General features: G+C 43.9%; 1 protein-coding gene across 9 annotated transcripts; it reads left to right on the forward strand.

The window, feature by feature from the left end:
- The first annotated feature begins 7,331 nt into the window (after positions 1 to 7,331).
- Positions 7,332 to 23,409, forward strand: LOC131669199 (probable Rho GTPase-activating protein CG5521). Of its 9 annotated transcripts, XM_058943916.1 has the most exons (29): positions 7,332 to 7,365; positions 8,659 to 8,730; positions 10,918 to 11,432; positions 12,446 to 12,556; positions 12,859 to 12,876; positions 12,978 to 13,149; positions 13,216 to 13,388; positions 13,464 to 13,567; positions 13,644 to 13,921; positions 13,990 to 14,278; positions 14,357 to 14,724; positions 14,805 to 15,027; positions 15,231 to 15,435; positions 15,698 to 15,832; positions 16,283 to 16,519; positions 17,022 to 17,212; positions 17,295 to 17,393; positions 17,467 to 17,877; positions 17,944 to 18,111; positions 18,638 to 18,907; positions 18,989 to 19,165; positions 19,247 to 19,607; positions 19,690 to 19,835; positions 19,916 to 20,551; positions 20,624 to 20,910; positions 20,988 to 21,124; positions 21,196 to 21,321; positions 21,536 to 21,556; positions 21,744 to 23,409. In XM_058943916.1, exons 3-29 carry the CDS (start codon positions 11,327 to 11,329, stop codon positions 21,899 to 21,901), a joined length of 5,607 nt encoding a protein of 1,868 aa, XP_058799899.1. In that variant the 5' UTR covers positions 7,332 to 7,365; positions 8,659 to 8,730; positions 10,918 to 11,326; the 3' UTR covers positions 21,902 to 23,409. The 9 variants fall into 9 exon arrangements, 7 of the variants coding, with proteins under 7 accessions (XP_058799899.1, XP_058799895.1, XP_058799896.1 ...); XR_009302350.1 differs by having other exon boundaries at positions 13,216 to 13,567; positions 21,536 to 21,668; positions 21,744 to 21,881; XR_009302349.1 differs by having other exon boundaries at positions 13,216 to 13,567; positions 21,536 to 21,674; positions 21,744 to 21,874.
- The last annotated feature ends 883 nt before the right edge of the window (positions 23,410 to 24,292 follow it).

The raw sequence follows: 24,292 nt of genomic DNA on the forward strand, positions 1-24,292 counted from the left end.
AAAAGCAAGACACTTGTTGTCATTCACTGATGCCTTCCCTACAACGATTCGATAAACGGAAGAAAGGGAGCAAGGGAGCGAGGGAGCAAGGGAGCAAGGGAGCAGGGAGCAAGGGAGCAAGGAAGGAAGAAGACAAGGAGCGTCGGCGATGGTTATCGGTGTCGCGGGCAGCCTTCGCGGAGCCATCGCTGGCCGTGGGGATGCTCATTCGGGCGGACACACCAGAGGCGCATCTGCCGCACCGCGAGACGCGGCCCTTTGTTGGGCCCGAGCGACCTTGTTGCCTCGTCCGGGCAGATCGCAAGCTCGCGCGTCGACTCCGTCTCGGTGCGATCGGCAAGGCGCTCCACGGGCGCTCCACGGGCGCTCCACGGGCGCTCCACGGGCGCTCCACGGGCGCTCCACCGGCCATTGTGCTGGCGCCCCTCTCCGGCTACTTGTTGCCCTCGACTGCTGCTGGCGCCGGATCACGCGCTTTTCACGGCTCGTTGTCGCTCATCCTCTTTTCTATTCTCCGCAGCTTTGTCAGCATAACAACAAGGCGCCACTCGACTGCAGGTGGGGGCCGCTGCAGCCGCGGCTCGTGGGAGGGCAGAAGCCGAAATAGGCACTCGAAAGCGGGCCGAGCGGGGCGAGCGCTCGTCGCGTGGAAGCGCTAACGCAGAGTGTGCCAGGGAGTTTTGAAAAGCGGAGAGGCTGAGCAGATTGCCGCTGGCGCTCGACCGCCAAGAGTCAACAAAGGAGCCCAGTGCAAAACAAGATCCGAGCGCGAAGCTTATCGGAAATTGTTTAGTCTGTCTATGCGCGAGATAAGAAGTCGCGCATAATAAGCCGCTCGCCGAGGCAGGAATGCTCGAGCCGTGCCGTGTCAGAAGGCGCTCGTCAAAAGGCTTTTCCAGGAAGCAGCGCGAGCGACAAATTTTTTATAGCCTCGCGCGCGCAGACCAACGCAGAGACCGACGCCGAGAGAGAAGGGGAGAGGCGCTATCGCGATGCCGCGATGCCGCGCTGCTTTCCTGGGAGGCGACGCCGTGGGCTCGCCACGGAATTTAAATTTCGCAAATTAGTCCGTCCATTACAGGCCTTGGGCGCGCAATCGCTCGCGCTCATCTGGCCTACGTGCGGCGCGCTCCGCAATTTTTCGCCGTTTTCTCCGATTAGTCCTTGGCCCGGCAGCGCTCGATCTGCCCGTCCGAGCAGATCTGGAGGCGAGCGGCCCAGCGAGCCATTGATTCGCCGAGATTCGCGCGCGCGCCGACGTTCTCGGAAAGCGTGGGCGAGGATCTGGGCCCACAAATCATAACGAGATTTCAGCGCGAGATGCTCGCGGCCCTCCGCGCGCCTATCCTTTCTTTTTGCTTCTGCTCGCTTGTTTTCGTGCTGCGTGCTGCTGCGGAGGTGCTGCTGCTGCTGCTGCTGCTGCTGCTGCTGCCGCCGCCGCCGCCGCCACCGCGCTCGACAAATCGTCTCTCCTGGCGCATGCGTCCTCTCGTTTTTCGGGGCCGATAGCATCGCCGCAGCAGGCCTGCGATCAAACTGCACATCTGTTGGCCGACCCGTTGACGACGCGGCTCCTCGCGGTCATCGGCCGATCGAACGACAACTCGCAGATTAATCAGTAGCGCGCTTCGAGGCTCGCGAGGCTTCCGCGGACAAAGACATCCTGCACGCGCCGCACTTCCGCCGCGCTTCCGCCGCCAGTGCCCTACGAGGTCCCGATCGCGAACCAGGCGTTTCTCCGGAGAAGGGCGACGAGCGAAAGCGAGAGCGAGTTTCGGAGAGAAAAGGCCGGCTGGGCTTTGCATGCCCGTAGCCGCCCGTAGCTACCGCCGGCGAGGTTCCCGCTCGGTTTCAGCTATAAGGTAACCCGACACCAGCATCGCCCCTGCTCGCGCGCTCGCGCTCTCTCGCTCGCTCTCTCCTCTCGTTTTTGGCTGTCTATAGTACAAACCGAATCATAACCGTAGGCCGCGGCGCTACGACTGCGATAATCCTGACGGATTACGCTAAATTCGATTGTCGGGCGTGCATTAGGAGGCCGGCGGGGCCTCGCTCGGCGGTGGCTCGAATGAAACGAGAGCTGCCAAGGCGACCCATTAAAACGCAGGCGACTAATTATCGACCGATCGCAGCTCGCCAACCCAGCTCCGTAACCAAATCCCCGCGAATAATTGGAGCTCCGTTTCGCCTCGTCGCGAAAACGAGTCTCGCGTTTGCCAGTGATTCGAGTGCGGCTGCAGTGCGAAAAGACCAACAAGGCTGAACGACGAAAGGCGTGCCAGCAGCGCAAAGTAGCGTCGCTCGCGATCTGCTTGTCGAGTGATCGACAAGGGCGCTGCTCCAACACTCGATAAGAATCTTCGTGCGGATTATTTGTCGTTTGTCGACACACGGCCAGATAAGCATCTCGGCGAGAGCCGGCTGAGAGCAACCGAGAGAGAACGGTTGACGTTTATGAATCGAATTCTTACACCCTCGCGTCCGGCGCGCGGCCAGATAGACGACGACAACAGTCCTCCGGGGATGCGTATCGGCACGCCTAAGTGCACTTAACGTCCCGCGCGTTTACGGAACATTCGATTAGCCACTTGTTCTCGCGAATTCGCTCGGCAGCCAGCGAACGTCGGCGCGCCAGCCCTTTGTGCGGCCGCTGAGGAAAAAAAAGCGCAACGGAGCTGGGCATCTGCATGTTATTGTGTGCGGTGGCGCGCGCTCCAAGGCTCGCGACGCGAGAGCAAGAGGACGCGTTCGCTTGTCCCCCTCGGCGGGGCGGCGACCATTGGCTGGCTGTGAACGCCAATGGGGAAGCGGAGCGACGGCGCTCGCGGGGGGTTGGCTCGGCTCGCTTCGGCGACGGCGGTTTCGCGGCGCCCCGAGCGCCACTCGCGTCGGCGCGCGATCCTACCTGGGAGCCGCTCTCCTGGCTGTGCACGCCACGTCGACGCAAGCTCGGCGACCGGGGCGCAAAGCCGCCAGTCGCGAATCTGCGCCAACAACGCCGACCGGAGTGCACTGGCATCGCGACCGAGCGTCCGTCGGGCGCGCTGTGCATTATGTAAGTCGCAGCTAACGGTCGGTCGCTCCGTTCGCCTACTGGCGCTCATTCAAATTCGAGCTTTTAATTTCGCTTCGTAAATTTGTTTCGCGGACGCGCGCCGTCTCCGTCGACGAGGCTGCCGCGACACTCTGATGGCTCTTAATTGCAGCCGAGAGCGATTGCTCGCGCCGTAGGCCGTACGCCAGCTGCCGCTCGCGGCCACTGCAGTCCCGCAAGCGCGCGATCGACGGAGCTTGCGGCGCGCGCATCGGTCGCCGCTCGCGGCAGGCCGCTCAGCCGGCCAGCCGGCCGCGCGCCTTTATGCAGTTTAGCATGTGCGAGGCTTCGCGCGCGCGGCCGTCAATTGCGATTAATTGGAGCGCAGACTGACGGCGGACGCCGCACGCACGGACTCGAGAGCGCGGAGCGGCGGCGGCGGCTACGGGCGGCGGGCGGCGGGCGGCGGAGAGGCTTTAATGCCTTTTAACTTGCTCGCGGCTGCAACAACCCCAGCGCCGACTTCCTCCGCGGCAGCCAGGCCAGCAGACACTACACTCCTTTGTACTGCTGATGCTGCTGCTGCTGCTGCTGCTGCTGCTGCTGCGGCTGCTGATTATTCGCAATGGGCTTTATTGGTGCGGCCCGGCGAAAGCGACGCCTTGCGTAACCCCCTTCGCCGCCGAGCACTGACGCCAGTGCAGGAGCACGCGCCTCGGCACCAATAGCCGGCCAATTGCGACGCCAGTGGCACTGCCACAGCAGAGGTGCGCGATCGAGGAGGCTTGCGCCTTCGGAGAATCGCGGTGCGAGAGGCGCTGCGAGAGGCGGTTTTTCGGAAACAGCGGCCGCAGGCCATCTGCCGCGCGTGCGAATCCGCCTGAGTTATCGATCGGACTCGAGCCGCGCAGGTAGGACGCGCGCGCTTTTGGCTTCTGCCGCCTCGCGTGTATGCCTATTCCGCTACTCGACCGCCGCTACACGCGCCACCATTCGCCCGATTATTCCGTCAACTACTCGCCACGAGTGTCACGGGCTGTTGTGAGCGATCGATCATCTTTAATTAGAGCGACGAGCCGACCGAGTCGCGCCATTGCCGTTTCCCACGGCACGAGTGACAGGTAGGTCGATGCTCGCGCGTCGCCGTTAGATTTTTCGGAGCACGACGGCAGAGGGGAGGCGACCGGCCGATTCGCCAATTTACATGCGCGCTACTATAGCAACTAATTGCCCAGGCGGTTCGCCGCTGTCGCTGCAGCCACTAATTCGAGCACCCGCTTGTGTGCGCGGAGCCCGCGACGCAGCGCGCCCGTGCGATCGGCAGTCCTCGCTGCGTGCGGCCTTCTCAGATCGATTAGCTGGCGTAAAAGGGCGGCGATCGGTCAAAGCGACACTAAACTTGACAGTCCATTAGCAGCTGATTATAGAAGCGCGGCTGCAAGCAGCTCCCCGAGCTCTCCCGTCTCTCGTCTCCCGGCCGGAAACGGTCCGGCCGAGACGGCCGAGAGAGCGCGCAACGCTCGGCGGCGGCATCGAGAATTAATTAGCCTTTTATCGCAGGCACATTTCACGGCTCTCTCTCTCTCTCTCTCTCTCTCTCTCTCTCTCTCTCTCTCTCTTTCTCTCTCGCAATTTCGCGCTCGATTTTACGGCTGCGCAAAAAAGCCGAGGAGGATGCCCAGCGAGCGGCCTCCCTGCCAAATTAGTCAAGATTTACGAGCAGCAGGCCTCGTCCGGTTCTCTCGGGGCAGCGCTCGCCTGTCCGCTGTCTCGGCCGCGCGGAAAAGCTCGCGTTCGCACTGGCCGCCGTGGAAGCGCGCCCGAGAGCGGCTCTCGCCTTTCAACCGCAGCGCGACCGACGAAATTATCGGCGGCTAGACGAGCCACGCAACGCCGATTTCCTTCACGCTTCACCAAGCAGATCGACGAGCCCGAGCGCACGCCTCGTTCTCCCGCGTCTCCGCTTGCTCGCGCTCGCGCCCGCACTCGCGCCCGGCCGCGGTTGCCCCGCCAGTGGGGAAAAGCACCTCTCTCCCGTGCAAATCTGCAAAAGTGAACGCTGCCACGACGGACGTTTCCGACGGATCGAACCCACACCAATGACGTTTCAACGAACCAATAAGTAGCAACTGACCGATCGATTATTCTAGCCTATGAAGTAGCTATTTTGTCAAACAGGCATTTCAGGATGCACTCGTACTTCTAGATCGCTGCTTGTAATAGCTTTGTCGCCGGGAACTCACCAAAACCAAACAGCTTCAGCATGTCACCTCCGTGAACTTGTTTCAGAAGGATGATCGACCGATGCCGCATGTACATGGCATCGACGGCGCTAGGAAAGCAGCTATGCCTCGAAAACGCAAGGCGAGTAGCCGAAAAGATTTAAAGTTAGGCATAAAACGCGCGCCGGTGCATGCCGTAATAACATCGAGAAGTGGCAGCGGCAGCGGCGCGAGGGTGGACTAGACTCACTCGGAGGTTTATTAGAGGCCTCGCACGGCACAGGGCCTCTCCGCGAAAGATATTAAAGCGAGGCTGGCACGGCGCGCAAACACGAGAAAATAACGAGCGAGGGGCAGAGGCGAGGGGCAGGGGCGGGGCGCGGGGTAGAGACGAGGCGCGGCGCGGCGAGGCGAGACGAGACGAGGCGAGGCGAGGCGAGGCGAGGCAAGGCGCGGCGAGACGAGGCGAGGCGAGGCGAGGGATAGAGCCGAGCGAAGCAGGCAAGCAGGGCATCGCGAGCGAAAGAGAGCAAAAGGAGCGAGCGGCCGGCAGGAGGAACGGCTTCTGGCTCATTGGGCAGCCCAACAAATTCGTCGCGACGTGCGTCCGTGGATTACGCTTGCGTGCGCGTGTGCGTATATAACGTGCGCGTAGCCGCCAGTACATCCCGAAACTCGGCTCGTCCTCTCCCTTCGCTCTCGGTTTTTTATCTTGGACATCGGTCGAGCTTCCTTCTTAACGGCTGACCGGACACCCACCGCCGCGCGCACCCACCAGACGCGATCGGATCCGACGTACGCGCACCTTCGAAAAATCGAACAAACGCGCACGCCACCTTGCCGCTCCAGTTTGTCCTCGCCAAGTTTTCGGGCGCCCCTTCGCGTCCAGCGCAGAAAGCTCGGAAAGTCGGTTAATCGCGACGGATAAGGGCGCTCGGCCGCTCGCGTTTCCGGCTGGACGCCGCCCGTCCCGCCCTGGTCGCTGCTGCTCCTAGGCGACATCGCGGCGCCGCCTCGCGGCTCGCGCTGTTCTCTTGGTCGGCCGTCCGGACCGGACCCACCGCCGCGCTCGCGAGAGACAAAGCAGGTTTGCGCGCTGGCACGGGGCAACCGGAGAGCCTCTCCGGCCGGCCGCCCTCGCTCGTCTACTTACTGCCGATTTTCGGCGCAGCGGCAAACGGCTCGTCTTATTTGGCCGCACCGAGGACGGCGACGCTCCGATTACAGCCTAAAGTCGGAGCGTGCAGCCGACTGGAAGTCGCCAAGTTGCGTAGCCAACGACGAACGAGTGGAAAGGACCGACAGCCCGCCGATGTCCGGTGTGTGCCGCGGAGGCTCGCGACCGGAACTCGGAAGACAAACGGCGCGTTGTCGTCGGCTGCCGAGGAGCGAAGCCGGCTGGTGAACGAGCGTCGTTCGGCCCCGATCGCCGTCAGGCTGCAAAGCCCGCCGAGCGAATCGCCGAGTCCCAATCGAAATTTAAAAGGCTGGGCCCCGAATTGGCGATGCGCTCGGCCCGCGTGACCTGCTGCCGTGGTACGTACGCCAACAACGATGGTCGACGGAAAAGGAACGACAGAACGGCAGACAGATTTGCAGCTTGTGCTGGCGGTCGAGGGCACTGTCCGCGTGGAGGCAGCCGTGGAGGAAACGTAATCCGCGCGCGGAAAATCATTCGCCTGGCCTCGCTCTCCTTTCCTCTAACCGCGCTCTGCAGCCCAGCAACGAGCAGCGCCCGACCATCTCAAATGGAAGGCTATTTTATTGTCGCCTTGCTGCGCCACTAGTCTTTTTTATTTGCAGCCTCTTTTTCTACAGTCGGATGCCACTTCGCTCAGTCGTCGTCGTCGTCGTCGTCATCGCCGTCGCCGTCGCCCTCCTCCTCCTCGTCGCTGCAGCTGCATTTGAGCTCTCCGCAAATCGGGCATTTCGCAGGCCACATCGCGTTCATTCGTCTATCGAACTCGTCGATTTCCGCCAGCAGCTCCTCCGGGCTCGGGTCGTAATCGGCCAATTTCAAGCCCTCCCTGCGCCAACACACTTCGCAGTCCAGCTGCCCACCTCGACAACGCATCGCCTCGTTTACCTGAATATTTTCTCGTACGGGAGGTACTGACCGCACGGCCTCTTTCGTTTATCTTCGTTCTTTGCGGGCTTTTTAGGCTTTGGGCCTTTATTGCACAAGTGCGTCGGTGCTTTGCTGGCGGCGCGCCTGGATCCAGGGACAGCGCTCGAACCAACGTCAACCTCGCAACGTCTGCCTGGCTTTGCTTCGTCGCTCACTGTCTTACCAAATTGCAACGTTGAAAAACCTGATCACCGATTGTCGTTCATCAACTTACGTACTGCAGGCTCGTAAGCTGCCACTTTTTTTTCCTTATCCAGATACTGCCAAAGTTGCTTGCATTTTTCCTCTCTACCCGCATTTTTCGTTCTTACAAACTCAAGATTTGAAGGACCAACGCTGTTTCTTTTGCTGCCCATTATGCTTGACTAATTTTTCTCAAACTCTAACTTCACCTCACGGGACATGCATCAACTTCTCAATATCCCACGATATCTGATACGCCAAAAGCCTGTAGATGAGTTTTTGCTGCTTTTCGTTGTTGCCACCTTTGCCTCCAAATACAATCGTGAAGTACGCTTCCAATACCAACAAAGAAAAACAAAGAAAAAACAAGAAATACGCTTCTGCCATTTGCATTAAATTATTTCGATTAGTACGTACATCAAGTTCAAAGAAAATAATTATATAGCTTTTATTTGATTACAAACTAATTGAATGAAATCTAATCGGCAACGACAGAAGATAATAGAAAAATATTGAATGTGACTCTGAAACCCACGCAATCCACGTTACGAGCGCCTTTTTTACACCCTATTCTAATCGACAGATTTGATAAATGAACAACAACGATAAATGAATAAGACTATGAAAAATTAATTAATTGTTACGTTCTTATGCTTATTATAAGTGTTTCATAAACTAACGTCAGTCTTTTTATCGTTATATTTTCATTTTACAATTGATTTATGTTGGTTTATTTATCTTCTATTATATTTACAAGTTTTTATTTAGTTAAAACAAAATCAAGTTTTTCAGTCGTGTTACCATAAAATGTAGCATCCCTTAGCACGAGAATCTTGAACAACAAACAAGATTTATAAGTTTTCTAACAATATTTATTTTTCATTCTTTTCAGACATTTCATAACATATTTATGTTTGAATTAATTCATAGCAAAGATAAAATGACGATTTATATCATTCTAGCTTAATCAAGTATCGATAAAAAATTATTCTTTAGAAAAAGTTTTTCTTGCTCATGATTTGTAGTCATTTATTTTGAATAGATTGAACAAAATGCTGTCGTACTGGTATGATCCCATATTGTTATTCCAGAATTTGAAATAGCTTAGAAGTCTTCATAATACGCGGACATGGAATTTTGGTATTCATAGATATTCTAACAGAGTAAGTATAATAAACAAGTATTAATGATTTAAATCTGTTTGCTATACTATTCTTATAAAAACTCTACTATGTCAAGATGAAATCGATAATTATACCTATAAATATTGACAAATTTCTACTCCTAATGAAAGGGATCCATAATTTTTAAACGTTGCTCTTTTCTTAGCTTTAAAATTTGATATAATTCATAATTTATAATATAGCTTCTCAGGAACTCGGGCTACTACTTTTCTTGACAAACACAATTGGTAAATAAGAATGTTAAAGGTTCGGTAGCGTCATTCGGTTTAGCCAAGTCTTACCATACTTATTAAGCTCTAGAACTAACATTATTATCGCCGTCATCTTATAAATTTTCATACTTTTAAGAATTTTTTTAACTTCATTTTCACTAATAAAATTCATGAAATAGACTTATCATCATTTGGTAGCTTTTCATTATATTGACTATACTTCATATTGAAACCTAATTGTTTTTTAATGAAGCAAGAGTGCATTTGTACAAAAAATAAACTGTTTTAGCTTTTATTTTAGTATTATTATTTCCGTGAATATAATAGTCAATATTTACTTTTGAGATATTCTTTTCGCAAATTCTTTCGTTGGTGATTACTTGCACTATATTAAATTTATAGTAAATTTGAAATTTCAAGTTTCGAAGTAAATAATTACTAAGAGTTTATCATTCATACTTCTAATTAGTATTTCTAAATCATTGAATTCAGTGTTTTACGTACATTGAAAAATATCTCATTATATGAGTAACAAGACTTTCATTTAGAGAAAAAATATCTTTGCAAGCATCAATTGCTATTGAATTATCTCTTAATTGCGATTGGCGCTGTCAAGATTCATCTTATGTCAGTTGCTTTCGTACACTGTAGATTTATTCTTTCTTTGATTTGTATGTTGTTTTGTATACAAAATCAATTTTGTTATCTTTTTTTGGTAATGAGGGATTCTCCTTCATTTGATTATGTCCAGTCGATATAACAGGTTACACATTTTCTTAATGTTCTTATTAGGTTTTACATACATAATGGTCAACTTCATCCTCAAGATTGAAAGTTGAGTTACTGTATATTGTATGTATGTACAATAGCTATAATACGAATTACTGTTCTATCTTTATTTATAAATTTTGCAATCTTTCGTTTGAAGCTGTTTAGCGGCGCGGCGTAGACGCAAGAAGTATCGCATTTGTACATTGTTAGCTTTGCAGTTCAATATATTGAATATGTTTCTAACCAGGTTTGACACTGATAATATGATAAACCTTGTAGAAAGTAAATATTCAATGATCTTTGAAAAATTCACGTATCTTATTTGGAGCGATCAATAAAACTATTTATAATTATTACTTTTGAACTCATATAAGAATTCACATAGTATACCTTACATTTATTACTAAATTATTCAAAGTTTTTCAAATTGATATTGTTTTCAATAGCTTCCTCATCTATTTCGTGATTAACGCTGTTAATGATTGACTCGTCATTTCTTTTCTTACATATTAATTTTAATTTAATATTCTTTTATTTGTTCAAAATACTTATTGTTATTTTACTACAATTAACGCTACTGCGACGATAGCTTGTTCGAAAAATTTATTATACTTCTTATAGTTATTTTATATTTTAGATGGATGGGCATTTTTACATTTAGTTGTTTAGTTACAACTACTTACTTGATGAAACATTACATAATTTATCTCAATATTGGCCCTAAAAATTGTAGTGACCCGCAGCTACTGCGGATTTTTTTATCAATGAGAAAAACCAGCTCACCCAAGTTTGCTCACATATTAACACATTTTGCTTAGGGAAAAAACGAATAATCATTGCTGAAAGAACAAGATGATATAACACATAAACGTCAAAATTTGTAGGCATTACCGTTTGTTTTGATCAAAGTTAATATATAATATTGAGAGAGAGAGAGAGAGTGAGAGAGAGAGACAATGTGTCTGTGTGTGAGCGTGTGTGTGTGTGCGCGCGTGCGTGCGTGCGTTTGTGTGTGTCACGAACCTGCAAGCAAGATGGTTTTTTACATGCGCAAAAAAGCTTCTAATGGCAACACCAGAGTCATCTATCTGCGAAAGTAAGAAGAAGAATGATGGTGCGTGCGCGCGCCAGTGTGTTATGCATATATATGTATATACATGTATGTACGTGGTACGTGTTTCAGTTTCAGTTTGACTCCATCAGCTCCATGAGTGGTTATCACTCTCCACTCTCCGCCAATGCCGTATACAGTTAGTGTAAGCGAAACAAGCTCAGTGTTGCGCGCAAGACCGAGTGTGAAGATGTGAAAATACAACGTGCAATCGTAGTGTACATCATTCAGAAGCTCGCTGTCAAAAGGGAACATATCGTCGCGGTTGCTACTGCAATAACATACCGAACTAAGCAGACATATCTGTATTTGACCTGATCCATGAGGAACGACGACCGCGAATCGTTTGCCAGTAGAACATCGTCACCAGCAAGTATACGTTATCCTCGGTGGAACAGCCAGCAGCAGCACGGCTTGACTGCAGGAGGCTACGACGACGGCAGCTGCCGGCTGTTAACAACTTCAACTACCTCGCCCAAAGATGTTCAGCAAGAAGCTGCATGCAGACATTAAGAAGTCCACCCTCAAAATCCAGGACGTTAAGAAGGACAGCGCCACCAGATTCAAACATCTCAAAATCGTCCTTGGTGAGTGATTCTCTTTTTATACTCCTTCCTTTCTGTTTCTTTCTTGACATTCTCAGGATATTCTAAATTTTGTTATGCATTGTGCGTGAAAAAGACACAGATAGGATGTGGGGCACTATATCCTCCTCTCTACTTGCGAGAAGAGAGAGAGAGAGAGAGAGAGAGAGAGAGAGAGAGAGAGAGAGAGAGAAAACACCTACGTAATAACACGCGCGACATTATCTGTGAGAAACTCGCGATTCTTCCTCTTTTTAACTCTTTCGACATTGGTGCACCTATATTGCTTGCATCCAACACCCACCAATCATTTTCAATTGCTCAGGCATCTATACACACACGCTGAGTTATTGTTTACTTTTTTGTTTAGTGTTTGACTGTTACATTTTTTTCCTTTATAACGATTCCTCTCTTACTCCTAGTTCAAAGCTCTAATAAAGCATCTTATATATGTGCTATTTCTTGCAGTACCTGACCATAATTACATTTTTCTTCTATAATGCATGCAGAGATAGTAATTTCTTCTTTTTTTTTTTTAAAGAATCCTATTTTTCAGAGAGCTGCGTACTAGCAAAATATTTTTTGTAACTGCCTTTTGTAATAGTCATTTTTACTTGTTCAGAACTCTTGGTTTCAGGAAGTTAGTTTTAAAGAACAAATTTGGGTTACAGATAAAGCAATCACCAATTTTTTCATATCTAATCAGTATATTACAATGTTATCTAGTTACCCAGAAGTTTCCTTACTAATATAAGCATTATTATAACAGAAAGCACATGGCCATTTTATTATTTAAAATTGAAATTGAATTCATTTTTAATAAACTAGCGATTCATTTTTAAAAAAGATTTGATTTATAAAAATTGCATTCTGGAATAAAAGAGATCGATGTTTAGAAATTTCTTACTTTATTTGGTTACATGCTTGATTATTTCATCAAAATAAATAAGTTAAAGTAATCTATTAATTGATGTGACATTCAATTAATTGATTAATTCCCTTTTTTTCATTTCTAGATAATGTGGATACCGATGAAGCTAAAGGATTCTTTGAAGCAAATTTCAGTCATGTCTACTTTATTTTGTATGATTGTTTTGTATCAGCAGAAACAAATTTACGTCAACGAGGTGAGTCATCACATAGTTTACAATTTTGAAATATTGTTTATCAACCTTCAATTGTTCAAAATTTCAAATCTTATCTAACATAATAACAGTAAAAACTTTTTAATGGCTGTTGTATATTTACAATGAAAATATTAACTGCTAACAATAGCATTGATAATCGGCATTTCTTTGTTTTGCACGTCTGCAATATCAAGATTATTAGTGGGTTAAAGTTGGTATAAATAACAGTAAAAATTTCCCATTCTGTTAACTATGTACTAATATAAATTTTCTCTACTGCTTTTACCTTGCTATGCTGACAGAACTCTCGTTTCATCTTGGTAAGTACTTGAAAGTATTGTAATACTTCTTATCATTCAGAATTTATTGTTATGAAACATGCTTATACATTAAACTAAAAAATTATTTCAATAATATACAGTTCACAAAGCGCACAGAGAAGAGCTGGAACAGGTACTGCAACTACTGGAAAAAGTCTTGACTCTTCTTCCAGAATTGCTAAACAGAAGGTGGCAATGTCACAGCTTAGCAAGGATTATGCAGAAACTTTTACATCCTGGTAATAGTTGGAAACTACGTCGACAGGCTATAAGGTACATTTGATTTTTTAAGAATTTGCACTCACTGAAGATCATAGTTTAATGCTTATGTATCGAAAGGTATTTTATATTATGGTATCAAGCATTGGGGGACAATGCACCAGAGCACATACATCAAATGTTTGCTTGTCTTGTGCCGGGTTTTCCACCAAGGCAGCCATCACCCTATAAATTCGAACGGAAAGTTGATAATAAGAAGCATACGAAGTCGGCGAGTTGTGACGAAAAAGACCGTAAAGATTTTTTTGACACGCATTTGAATCATTATGGATTTCTGGATGGTGGTGTTACGCAAGGACCTATTACAGCAGTTGATACCGGGCCAATCTTACCACCTCAGAGCGGTGAGAAACCAATGGACGGTGAGCCCGTCAAATTTTTCGAGGCTTTACTCGAGTTTATGATAACTCAGGTATGATTTTTCATTCGTTAACACATTTTGAAACTTTCACAAATACATTCTTTTTACATCGATTGTTATTTTATAGGTTGTAAAAATTGAGTGGCGAGATAAAACTTCGCGTCAGTACAAATCGTTTCAGTTTCTGTTGGACCGTTTCAAAGCGACTTACTTGAAACACATATGTCCAGAATTCAATGAAAATTTTTCTTTGTACAAACCTAATTTGGAATTACCGTCCATGCGAAAACCAACAAATCAAAGTCAAAATAGTTACGTACTATGTAAAGTTGCACTCATCAAATGGATCGCCACTTTTACCTATGTTGCCAAGAAAGATGGAGCGTTTTCTCATCTTACTCAGAGGTAAAATATATCATTCAAGACGAAAATAACTACGCCTTAGTTATTAATTAAAAGTTTTCATTCCATAGCATAACACCAAGTGAAGAAAATGCAGAAGAGCTACGACGAGTATCGATGTCGCAGAATCCTCCGGATGCAAGTCTCATTTCGACCGATCAGAGTTTAATGCCGGAAAATATAAATCAGGAAGATAGTACTCTTACAGCCATTACGCTTGTTCGCGATGTACTTTATGGGAGCCGCGACAACGTCAATTTTATTCATGAAATGTACAGACAAGCTTTTTTATTGGATTTTACGCATGCCACGGCGATAAGGAAAGCTATTGGCGCTTATAAAGACTGGATACAAATGAACGTATGTTTTTTTTCGCAATGTATAAATCTTCAGATAATTTTATTTTTAATAAAAAATAATGATTGTATGTTGTTGCAGGAGGTTCCGCCGTTTATGTTGGAACCATTAGACGGACACAGAGATAGAGATTATGAAGAGACCATGAGAAAAGATACAGATGCTGAAAGGAGTCCAAACGATAGTTTGAGAATGTCGCGACTGAGGAACGATTCGTATTTAGGAGCAATTCATCGAGAGAATCTCTTTGTGAGGGCTGGACTGCAAAATGTTCTACAAGTATTCATAACGCAAGCCTCAAATGTATTTTTCTTAGAAAGTAATGGAGGCGCCGCCTCTGCTACTCTGCTCGAAGAGCAGACTGATAGTTGTAAGAGAGTTCTTAATGTTTATCGTTACGTCGTTATGCACACGAGACTTGAACCCGCCACTTGGGAGCAGTTATTAAGGTAACACCTTTCAAACTTGAAAATATGACTTACTCAAGCCTATTGAGTTAATAAATTTGTTCTGATCGTTTATTTTCAAGGATATTATTACAAATAACGTCATTAGTATTGGGCGAAAAGGCATTGAGGCGAAGACACCAAGAAAGTATTGGAGGCAAGTTAGCACCTGCCATTTTTCAAACTCTCATCGTTACCTGGATAAAGGCAAATTTGAACGTGGTCATATCGACACAATTATGGGATCAATTTTTACAAGTTCTAACGTCACTCACGCACTGGGAAGAACTTATCCGCGAATGGGCTGTAAGTGCATCGTCACTAATTAGCCTTCATATACTCGACAATTCTTATGAATGAATCCGTTTATTGAACTTGATTGAACACATTTAAAATTCCGTTTGCGTTACACTTTATGCTTTGAAATTGCTGTAGTAAATACCGGCCAGTACGTGATTCAAAGCTGTTTTTGTTTTTATAATGCATCCATTTTTTCATTTATTTCATAGAAAACTTTGGATACGTTAACCCGAGTTTTGGCCAGACACGTTTACAATTTAGATCTTAATGACCTTCCGCTGGATAGGCTAAGTGAGCAAAAATCTAAAAAACGCCGGGGCGTAGGAAGTCGGGCAGCGTCGACCGGCAGCGTGCAACCGCCTCGAAGGGGAAGTGTTGATCAAGAAACTACACAGTCATCAAAAGGAACAACGGGTAACGCACTCTTTTTAGTTTCGTAATTTTCAATGCGGAACAGGTCAATATCCGTAGTCATTCATATCTAAATCAAAATATTGCATTGGAATTCAAATTTCACATAAAATTTTCAACGTTTCTTAGTTGATATTACGTCAGCCGAGCTGTATTAAATGCTCTCTCAATCACTGACGCATTAAATCAAACCACTAAAATTTATGATTAGATAAAGATGTTTATGAAGCACAAGGAATATTAACGTAAAAATGGTTCACGACAGATCATTCGTACCGAGAACTACGAAAAATCCAACCTCTGCCACGAAGTGCCAGCGATAATTCCATTTACAGTGGGAAAATTCGTGCTAAATTAGCCAGACATCGTTCACAAGTGACTGCAACAGCAGATATTCCTGGTAAGTTGATACGTCTCGCAAAACAACACAATGTTTGGAATCTTTTCCTTGAATACCAACATCTACCCACCTTTGATGGCTTTTTTCATTGAATGTCAAACCAGTCAAAAGGAAATCGTTTAAAAAGCAACAAAAATTCCATTCCTGGTGTCTATCATAATGGCCACACACATTATATACTTCTAAATCCAGCGTTCGGCCAAAACTTTTATTTTGCTTGTCGCACTGACAGTACAGAGTTAAAAATACCCACCGCGACTATGCTGTGTGTGTGCGCGCGCGCGTGCGTGCGTATGCGTGTGCTTGCTGTGCTTTCCAATGCCAACGAGTGGACGCTTGCATACCCCAGCTTGTTATTTTTTTATTATCGGTGTTGAGTCTATCCTTGGCGACTAACAAAAGAACACCTACGAATCTATCGTTCTGTCCATTATAACGTACCATCCCTAGCGCTTCCGCTATCTATAGAGCAGGTCATGGCGAAGGTGGTATCATCACCGTCTACCTCCACATCCACAAAAAGTAGCAGGCGTTCGCTTGGCCGCCGCGCTAAATCACTTGAGAGCGTGGTTGTGCCCGAGAGTGAACCACCGAGTCCTAGGTGTCCGTCGCCGACACCTAGTAGTGGAGTTGACAGCAACAAGGATAGTCCCATTCAGATTGAAAATATTGACGGCAGCAGTATCGGTACGTTTTGGATTTCTCTCTCTCTCTCTCTCTCTCTCTCTCTCTCTCTCTCTCTCTCTCTCTCTCTCTCTCTCTCTCTCTCTCTCTCTCTCTCTCTCTCTCTCTCTCTCTCTCTCTCTCTCTCTCTCTCTCTCTCTCTTTCGTATAGGCTTTGAGAAGAATTGCTGATTATGCACTTGCACTCCGTACAGTTGCCATTATTAATCGAAGTGTTCTCCTGTATTTTATGTTTACTTCAATGTTCTCTTTCGATTTTTATTTGTTTGAATGATGAAAATGCCGAATACTTTTGTAACATTTTTCATTTCTTATCACACTTTTTTAATCGTATTTAACAAAGTTTTATTCTTGTTTGTGCTTCGCATGGAACCCTTTTACGATTCAAACGACACTCATTGTTTCTTAATTTAGAAATGTATTTTTTATCTTATAATTTTTTGGCGTTGCAGCAGATGTCATAACATTTCGCAGCGCAAATATCTAATACTCGCATTTTTGTCAGACACCAACGACGCATCGGAGAAAAGATCGGTGATGGCCGGTGGTGGTGTGAGGGGTTGGTTACCCGATGTCGCAGTAGTACTATGGAGGCGAATGTTGTCGGCTCTCGGCGACGTTAATAATATTCAAGATCCCACGCTACACGGCCAAGTGATGGACTATCTTGTGCAACTGACTCACACACTCATCAAAGTATGTGCTACAAAATTAAGCTGTTTAGTTGATGTTTGTTCATGTGAAGCAGTGTAAATAACGTATTTTTCAATTGTTGTAGATTCGGTTGAATCAAGGAGTCTCCGGGGACAATCAAGCAACACCACCAGCACCCGATCTGATACCACCTTTGACAATTATATCTCCCTGGTGCTTCAAGGTTCATTTTCAATTTACCAATCCAACTGTTGTTTCCAAAAACATGGCGATTGATTGCGTTGCGCTTGTTTCAGGCGATACAATTGCCAGCGCAGTACGAAACAGGCAAGTTGGCAGCATATCGGCTCATTTGTCTCTTAACGATTCAGCCTCAAGACGTAAATCTGTCCAAAGAATATCTCACGCTCTTTTATCGCGCGATTCATCATGGAATTTCTAGCAATGACACCAAGATTCTCCATACTCTCGTGAAATATACTGGTCCACGCCTATTCAGTTTGAATCTGTCTGGCTCCAACCTTCTGATCCTAGACTACATTCAAGCGGCGAACGTTATTCTCAGCAGTCAAGATATTGATGCACCAAGAATGGAGGCTGTTTCAATTCTTGGATCTTTGTTATCGCTACCGACTACTAACATAAATACGAGGGTCTTACAACCTAATGAAACAGAAATTCTAACAACTACATGCCCATATGCAAAAGTAAGCATTAGTAATATAATGTTTCATCTTTGGTTCTGTTATTTCACGTGATTGTTGATGTTTTAGGATCACATCATAGCGATTTTGATGCGTTGCTGTCGTCGCGAACCCACGGGTATTGCAAGATGTAATGCACTATCTAGTGTAGCCATGTTTGTTTATAAAGAGTTAACTTACAAATCATTGCACAGAACGATTCCGGAAGCAATCAATGTTCTTCTATTGTCCCTTAAGGTATAGTATAACACAGTAGTTTTATTAATGGTTCCAATTTAATTTATAACTTGCTCGATAGCACAGCACACTAGTGTAAGCGGTGATACGTAAAGCTTAGGTTTCGGGCTTCTTTTTATTCGAATTTATTAACGCACTTTAGTTATTGGTGTTGGATATCGCTTGAACTTAGTAATCTTAGTGTTCCATTGGATCAAGTGCTCAAATAGCCCAGCAGGCCGTCCGACGCAGGGACAAATTTCATTTTCTTCTAACGAATGAGGTATTGACTTTGCATGTATGACACATCTGTCTCCAGTGTCGTCTTCCATATGATGCAGCGAATATTCATCGACAATTGTACGTTGACGGGAATGTTTTTCGGCTTTATTGCATGTGAACGTCGTGCGACTAATCATAGCTTATGTGTACTAATTTCATACATTGTTATGAAGTTATTCATGCTAATGATTAATTTTGTTGATTGGAAATGATAAAATAAAATAAAAATTTCTTTATTAAAACTTATTTAAAATAACTGTTTTAGACTTCACACGCGACCGTCGCACAAGTAGCTTGCGATTGCCTTCTTCTACTCTGTGACAAAGCTGAAATTTTATTAGAGCAATATCCCAGTATACCTGCTAAGATAATTCAAAGTTTATCAGAAACACTAGAAAGGACAATAATTCGTGAAAGGAAAAATTCCCTGACAATTTCAATGCTGTTTTGTTTAGGAGAATGGGCCATGCATTTGGGTCCAAGTATGTTGCTGACAGTACATCAAGGAAAACCACTGCTCTTAACGCTTTTTACAGTAAATAAACATTATTTTACAATCGTATCAGTTGCAAATATTCACGTATAGATAATTTTCCTATTAAATTTTAATTTGAAGGTTCTAGATAATATTGTACAGAATAAAATTAATAGAGAGTCGCAAGAAGCATCGAAAACTCAGGCTGAAAAAGAAGACTTTGATCCAAATATTACTTTGGATAACTTACTCGGCGAAGCGACTGCAAAATTAATGTGGAGAGGAAATATGCAGTCTGTACAGTTGGCAGCCAAGATGGTATATTTTACGATACTTTTATTACGAATAAAGAAAAATATTTATTCAGATAATTAATCGTATTTTATTTACCTATAACAGGTAATGATGCATCTTGTTAATCATCTGGGGCATTTTCCTATGGGAATTGGAGCAGCTCGATTATCGTCTCTTGTGGTAGAATTGGACGATGTGCCAGGCTCTGAAAGTGACGAATTATCATCAGCCATGTTTCAAGCACCGAACATTCAACTTCTGATGCTCTCGAACTCAATTATTATGTCTTTAATTGAGCTCGACACTTTGGATGCGCCAGGTGGAGGAGTTACAGCGGGATTGTCAACAGCTCCATCAATAGTTCGAGTATTATTGAGGGATTTAGCTGGAAAAGCATCGTGGGACAGTTCAATTTTATACAATCAACCTTCAAACGGAGATATCAATGTGCCTAAAACAAAATTAGGTGAGCTTTAATCCTAAAAACTATCAATTATACTTGAATTCAGATTTGGTTAAATTTTAATGATATCATTTTATTAACATAGATTACACTTCAAAAGCTGTGAAAGATGACTTGTGCAGTGTATTACCTATACAAAGTTGTCCACCAAGACATACCCTGCGTCATCATGACCCTCATATTTTACCTACCTTCGAAAACGGAGCCAGTGACATGGATAATTTGGACGATGTAAGTACTGAAATTGTCAACTTTGTCGTTAAAAATTTGATGCTAAAGCTTGTAAATTGCGGGTTACTTACAAATTCTAGCTACTTCAGTATATTGGTCACACGAGTCCAGAGGTACTGACAAATCCAGAAATAACTCTTAACTCGCCCGCTGGACCTCCTCAAGGCCAATATTATGAAGCGGAGACAATAGCGACGATATTAAATCAGCGAAATGCTGAACGTGAACATATAAATACTTGGAGCCAACATGTGAGCATGTGCGCGGGTCCGATGACATCACCTACTTGTCGACCACCACCAGCGCCTTTTCACCACTGCCGTCTTCTTTTTTCACATCTGGGTCTGTCTGGATGGGAACAGCGTAGAAAATTACATTTGCTAGCCAAAAATGAAAAATTACTGCGAGAACTGAGAAATTTAGATAGCCAAAGATCGAGGGAAACTCATAAGATGGCGGTAATTTATGTTGCTCAAGGTCAAGAAGACAAAAATTCGATACTCAGCAACGTCACTGCAAGTAAAGAGTACGAGAGTTTCATTGCGCGATTAGCTTGGGAAGTAGAGCTCGAATCGCATACAGGTTTCATGGGTGGACTAGTACCAGGCAAAGCTTCCGGAGTGACTGCACCGTACTACGCTACGTCGTTTGGTGAAGTTCTGTTTCACGTGGCAACTCGAATGCCTTCAGATAGTCCCGAAAGTTTATTGCAAAAAGTAACGTAATTGTATATTTATACATATCTTTATTTGTTTAATAGAAAAAAAAGAATAACTATTATTTTTCAGACGAGGCATCTAGGTAACGACGAAATACATATTGTTTGGTCAGAACACTGGCGCGACTACCGTCGAGATATCATTCCTACGGAATTTTGCGATGTATTGATCGTCATTTATCCTCTTTCGAACAAATTGTATAGAGTACAAGTGTCGCGAAAATCGGAAATACCATTTTTCGGACTGTTATTTGACGAATGCATTGTGGAGGATGCCGTCTTACCTGGATTAATTAGAACAACAGCGTTAGCCGCCAGTAGAGCTAAGAGATCGACGCTCACCCTTTACCAGCATTAGTACGTACTTCCAAGCTACAATCATTTGCGTGATTTTTTCTTTTTTCGTAACTAGTCTTATTTAATATATTCAATAGCTACGAAGAACGGGCAAGATCTATAGATACTATCATGAGAAATCACAAGGAAGCTACGACATTTGAGGAATTTGCTGCCAACGTTTATTCACCTGTACAGCCGGCAAGTCCATTTAGTGGCGCATCTTCGATTTCAAGTTTGTATCCGACCTTTTGACTCTCAAGACTCGTGTGCAAAAATTGTGTCTAATGTTAATTTTTTTTAAAGGTTCGACAACGAGTGTACAGTCCACAGCTTCATCAAACCTCGCAGCAGCCTTGATAGATTCTTATCAAGGACGTGCGAACCTTCGCGGTACATCGGCAGCTAACAGTGACAATCGAGCAAATAGAGGTACGAGCATTCTGGTATAATTTGTACAAACATCTCGCGCACGCCATTAATTAACAGTCTCATCGATACCGAAATTCTCCCACGCGCTGGATCAAGTTCTTTTTAGCCGTATTATAGCCTCACTCATGTACTAAACATCTCTCATCAAATCATGTCAATCATGGTGTGGTCGGTTTTGTCTTTGTAATTTTCAATTAACCTTTTCTTTTAACAGTATTTCAAAATCTGTTGAGAGGTAATACTTCCATTCTACGTATATCCTAGAAAATAGTTATAGGTTTAGAAGCTTATCACACACGCGTCATTTGGTTTATCTTCGTGTGCGTGCAACAGATTTAACCAAAAAAGTAAAGGTATTGCTAGCGTACTATTGCTAACTAGAAGACCACCGCTATCTTTTTTTTTCCTTAATTTGTTTATAGTTTCCGACGGCAGTCGAGTATGGTTCAGCGGCGATGCTACAGAAAGTACTTTGCACGGTATTTCACCGAGACCAGCGAAGAAGATGTCGTTTAAGTCGGGACCCAAAAATAAGAATAATGCACAACCTACACCACCAGATAGCCCACGGTACAAATAGAATGATCGACTAGCCTTTTTATAGAGTCGCTTGTAATCTCAAGCTGTTTTTACACATTTTTATTAGATAAAAAACTTATTCTACGTTTAATGTTTAAAAATATTTTTATTTTCAATTTATTTAAGAATTTTTGCACTTATCAACATGCAATTCTCAATATTTTTAGAACGCGTGCTTTGAGCATTTCTTTTTATAAATAAACAATTACATTTTTTAATTAGTGTAAAACTTTAGGAAGAAGAAGCAACTAATAATCGAATATAAGAAGTATTGAGGATTTTTCATTGCCAACTAGCTATAATGTTTTACGTTTTCCGTCCTTAGGTTTAATTTTGTATAATTGCTCGCATAGATTGTCAACGACGAATAATTTATTGTTAATTAATATTGAATATTTGTAAATTATCCACATGTAGTTTCTAACGATAGAAAAATTATTATAAAATCAAATACTGATTAGAATCAAATGTTATTGATATCTTTTTTATTAATCAAAACAACATTTTCACGGATTTTAAAGAAAATTGAAAGTTTTGATTTCTTTTATCGAAATAATGAAGAAATTAAAATTTTTCCGTAAGACATTCCACACAATTTTGATTAAAGGGGATATTTTTATTATAACATTATCACGCAATATGCATTCCATTAAGTATCCTGCTATAAAAATATTAAAAATTTAATGAAAATGTACATCAAAATATTTCGAGAAACTGATTTGTAAGCGAAAAATTTAGCATTTCTTTACGCTTGATTTGAACAACCAGTGTAAATTCTATATTTACTGAATAAGTACCGTTCTAAAATTTTGTAAATTTCATGAAATCATAATGTTACTAGATCATACGTGAATATACATAATTAACTGCGTAAACTATTTCACTTTTCAAATTTTTGAAATGAAAATAAAAATGAAGTTAATGCAGTAATGCACGATGGACGTGAGTTTGAAGTGGAATTAAATCATCTAACTTTATGATCAGAGTCTCATCTGAATCAGACAAATATCTGTTATCGTCGATGAAGCAATTATATCAATTTTATTCATGGCCAAAGCAGCATTATTTTTGCACTAATTTATAAAAAACTAGAGGTAAAAATATGTTATATATATAAATGTATATATGAAGAACTTGTAGTATTTTAATTTTAAAGAGATTATTTAATTATATATGAGGTAAATATATTTGATCACTAATATATAGTATGAAACTATAAATACGAATTACTACTACTGTTTAACTAGAGTATAGAGGCTAAAAATACTATGTATTTATAAATGTTGTACTTAACAAATCGCGCTTGCAAATATTACTAATATACTGTCTATATTTCTGTTTGATGTATTTATTCTTAATACGCTAACATTACTGGTAAAGACATAGCAATTAAACTATATTTTGTAATAAAATGACTCAAATTATTACATTAAAAAATGCATCATCTCACAATTTATGTGTACAAAATAAAATAATTATTTTATGTAGATAACAAAATAGAACTGTTGACAACCAAATGATCTTACTTGTAATTTTTATAATAAAAAATCATTGGTCACTGACTCGTAATTTTTAATTATTTTTAGCGGCAAATAATTTATTTTTCGACACTCCGTGCGGAAAGTGCGTTTTTCCCGCACGCTCGGCAAAAAACGTGTGTTGAAAATCGCACTTTCCACACGTCGTATCAAAAAATACGGTACGGCACATGTTCGGGAAAGAGTTTTCCGTCTCGTGTGGCGTTTACGCCCGAGCGAAGCGAGGGTGGAAAGGTACACGAGACAAGAATCTACTTTCCCGCACTTGTATCGTAATGTACTAATTTGGCGTACGTTCGATTTAACCGTATCGTCATGTCTGAAAAATCTTTCTCGGATCCCTGGAAATTATTTTATTATAAATATCTGCGGTTCAATTCGAATTCCCAGTTCCATTGATTCCAAACTGTGCTGTCTGCTTGATCATTCAAACAAAATTGATGAAAAGCTCATCAGAAGTCAAATTTTTGGGGCTCGGCAGAGTACCACTCGCAGCGTCGCTCGTAAAAACAAGTGCCTTCGACTTCGAGCCTGCGGCAACAGCACCGAGCGGGATAATCTGCAGCAACGATGCGTGGTGACTGGTGACTGGTGATTCGAAATGAGGGCTAGTTGGACTCGACTATTCGGCTGATTATTACCGAATCACTCTCATCGTCTCTCATCTCTAGTCGATACATTTGTAATCCAGGGGAAGTCTTATTATTATTAGGTTCATTAGTAACACGAAGATTCTTCCTTTCTCGATCTCTCAATAGCCCGATATATTTAAGGAGAAACCCCAGCGTTATAGCAGACACAGTATTATTAACGCATAGATTTTTGTAATGACCCGCCGGATAATAGTCAATGCA

The sequence above is a fragment of the Phymastichus coffea genome, unplaced genomic scaffold (genome assembly GCF_024137745.1).
Source record: "Phymastichus coffea isolate CEN01 unplaced genomic scaffold, Cenicafe_Pcof_1.1 PCOF00087, whole genome shotgun sequence".
Lineage (NCBI taxonomy): Eukaryota > Metazoa > Arthropoda > Insecta > Hymenoptera > Eulophidae > Phymastichus > Phymastichus coffea.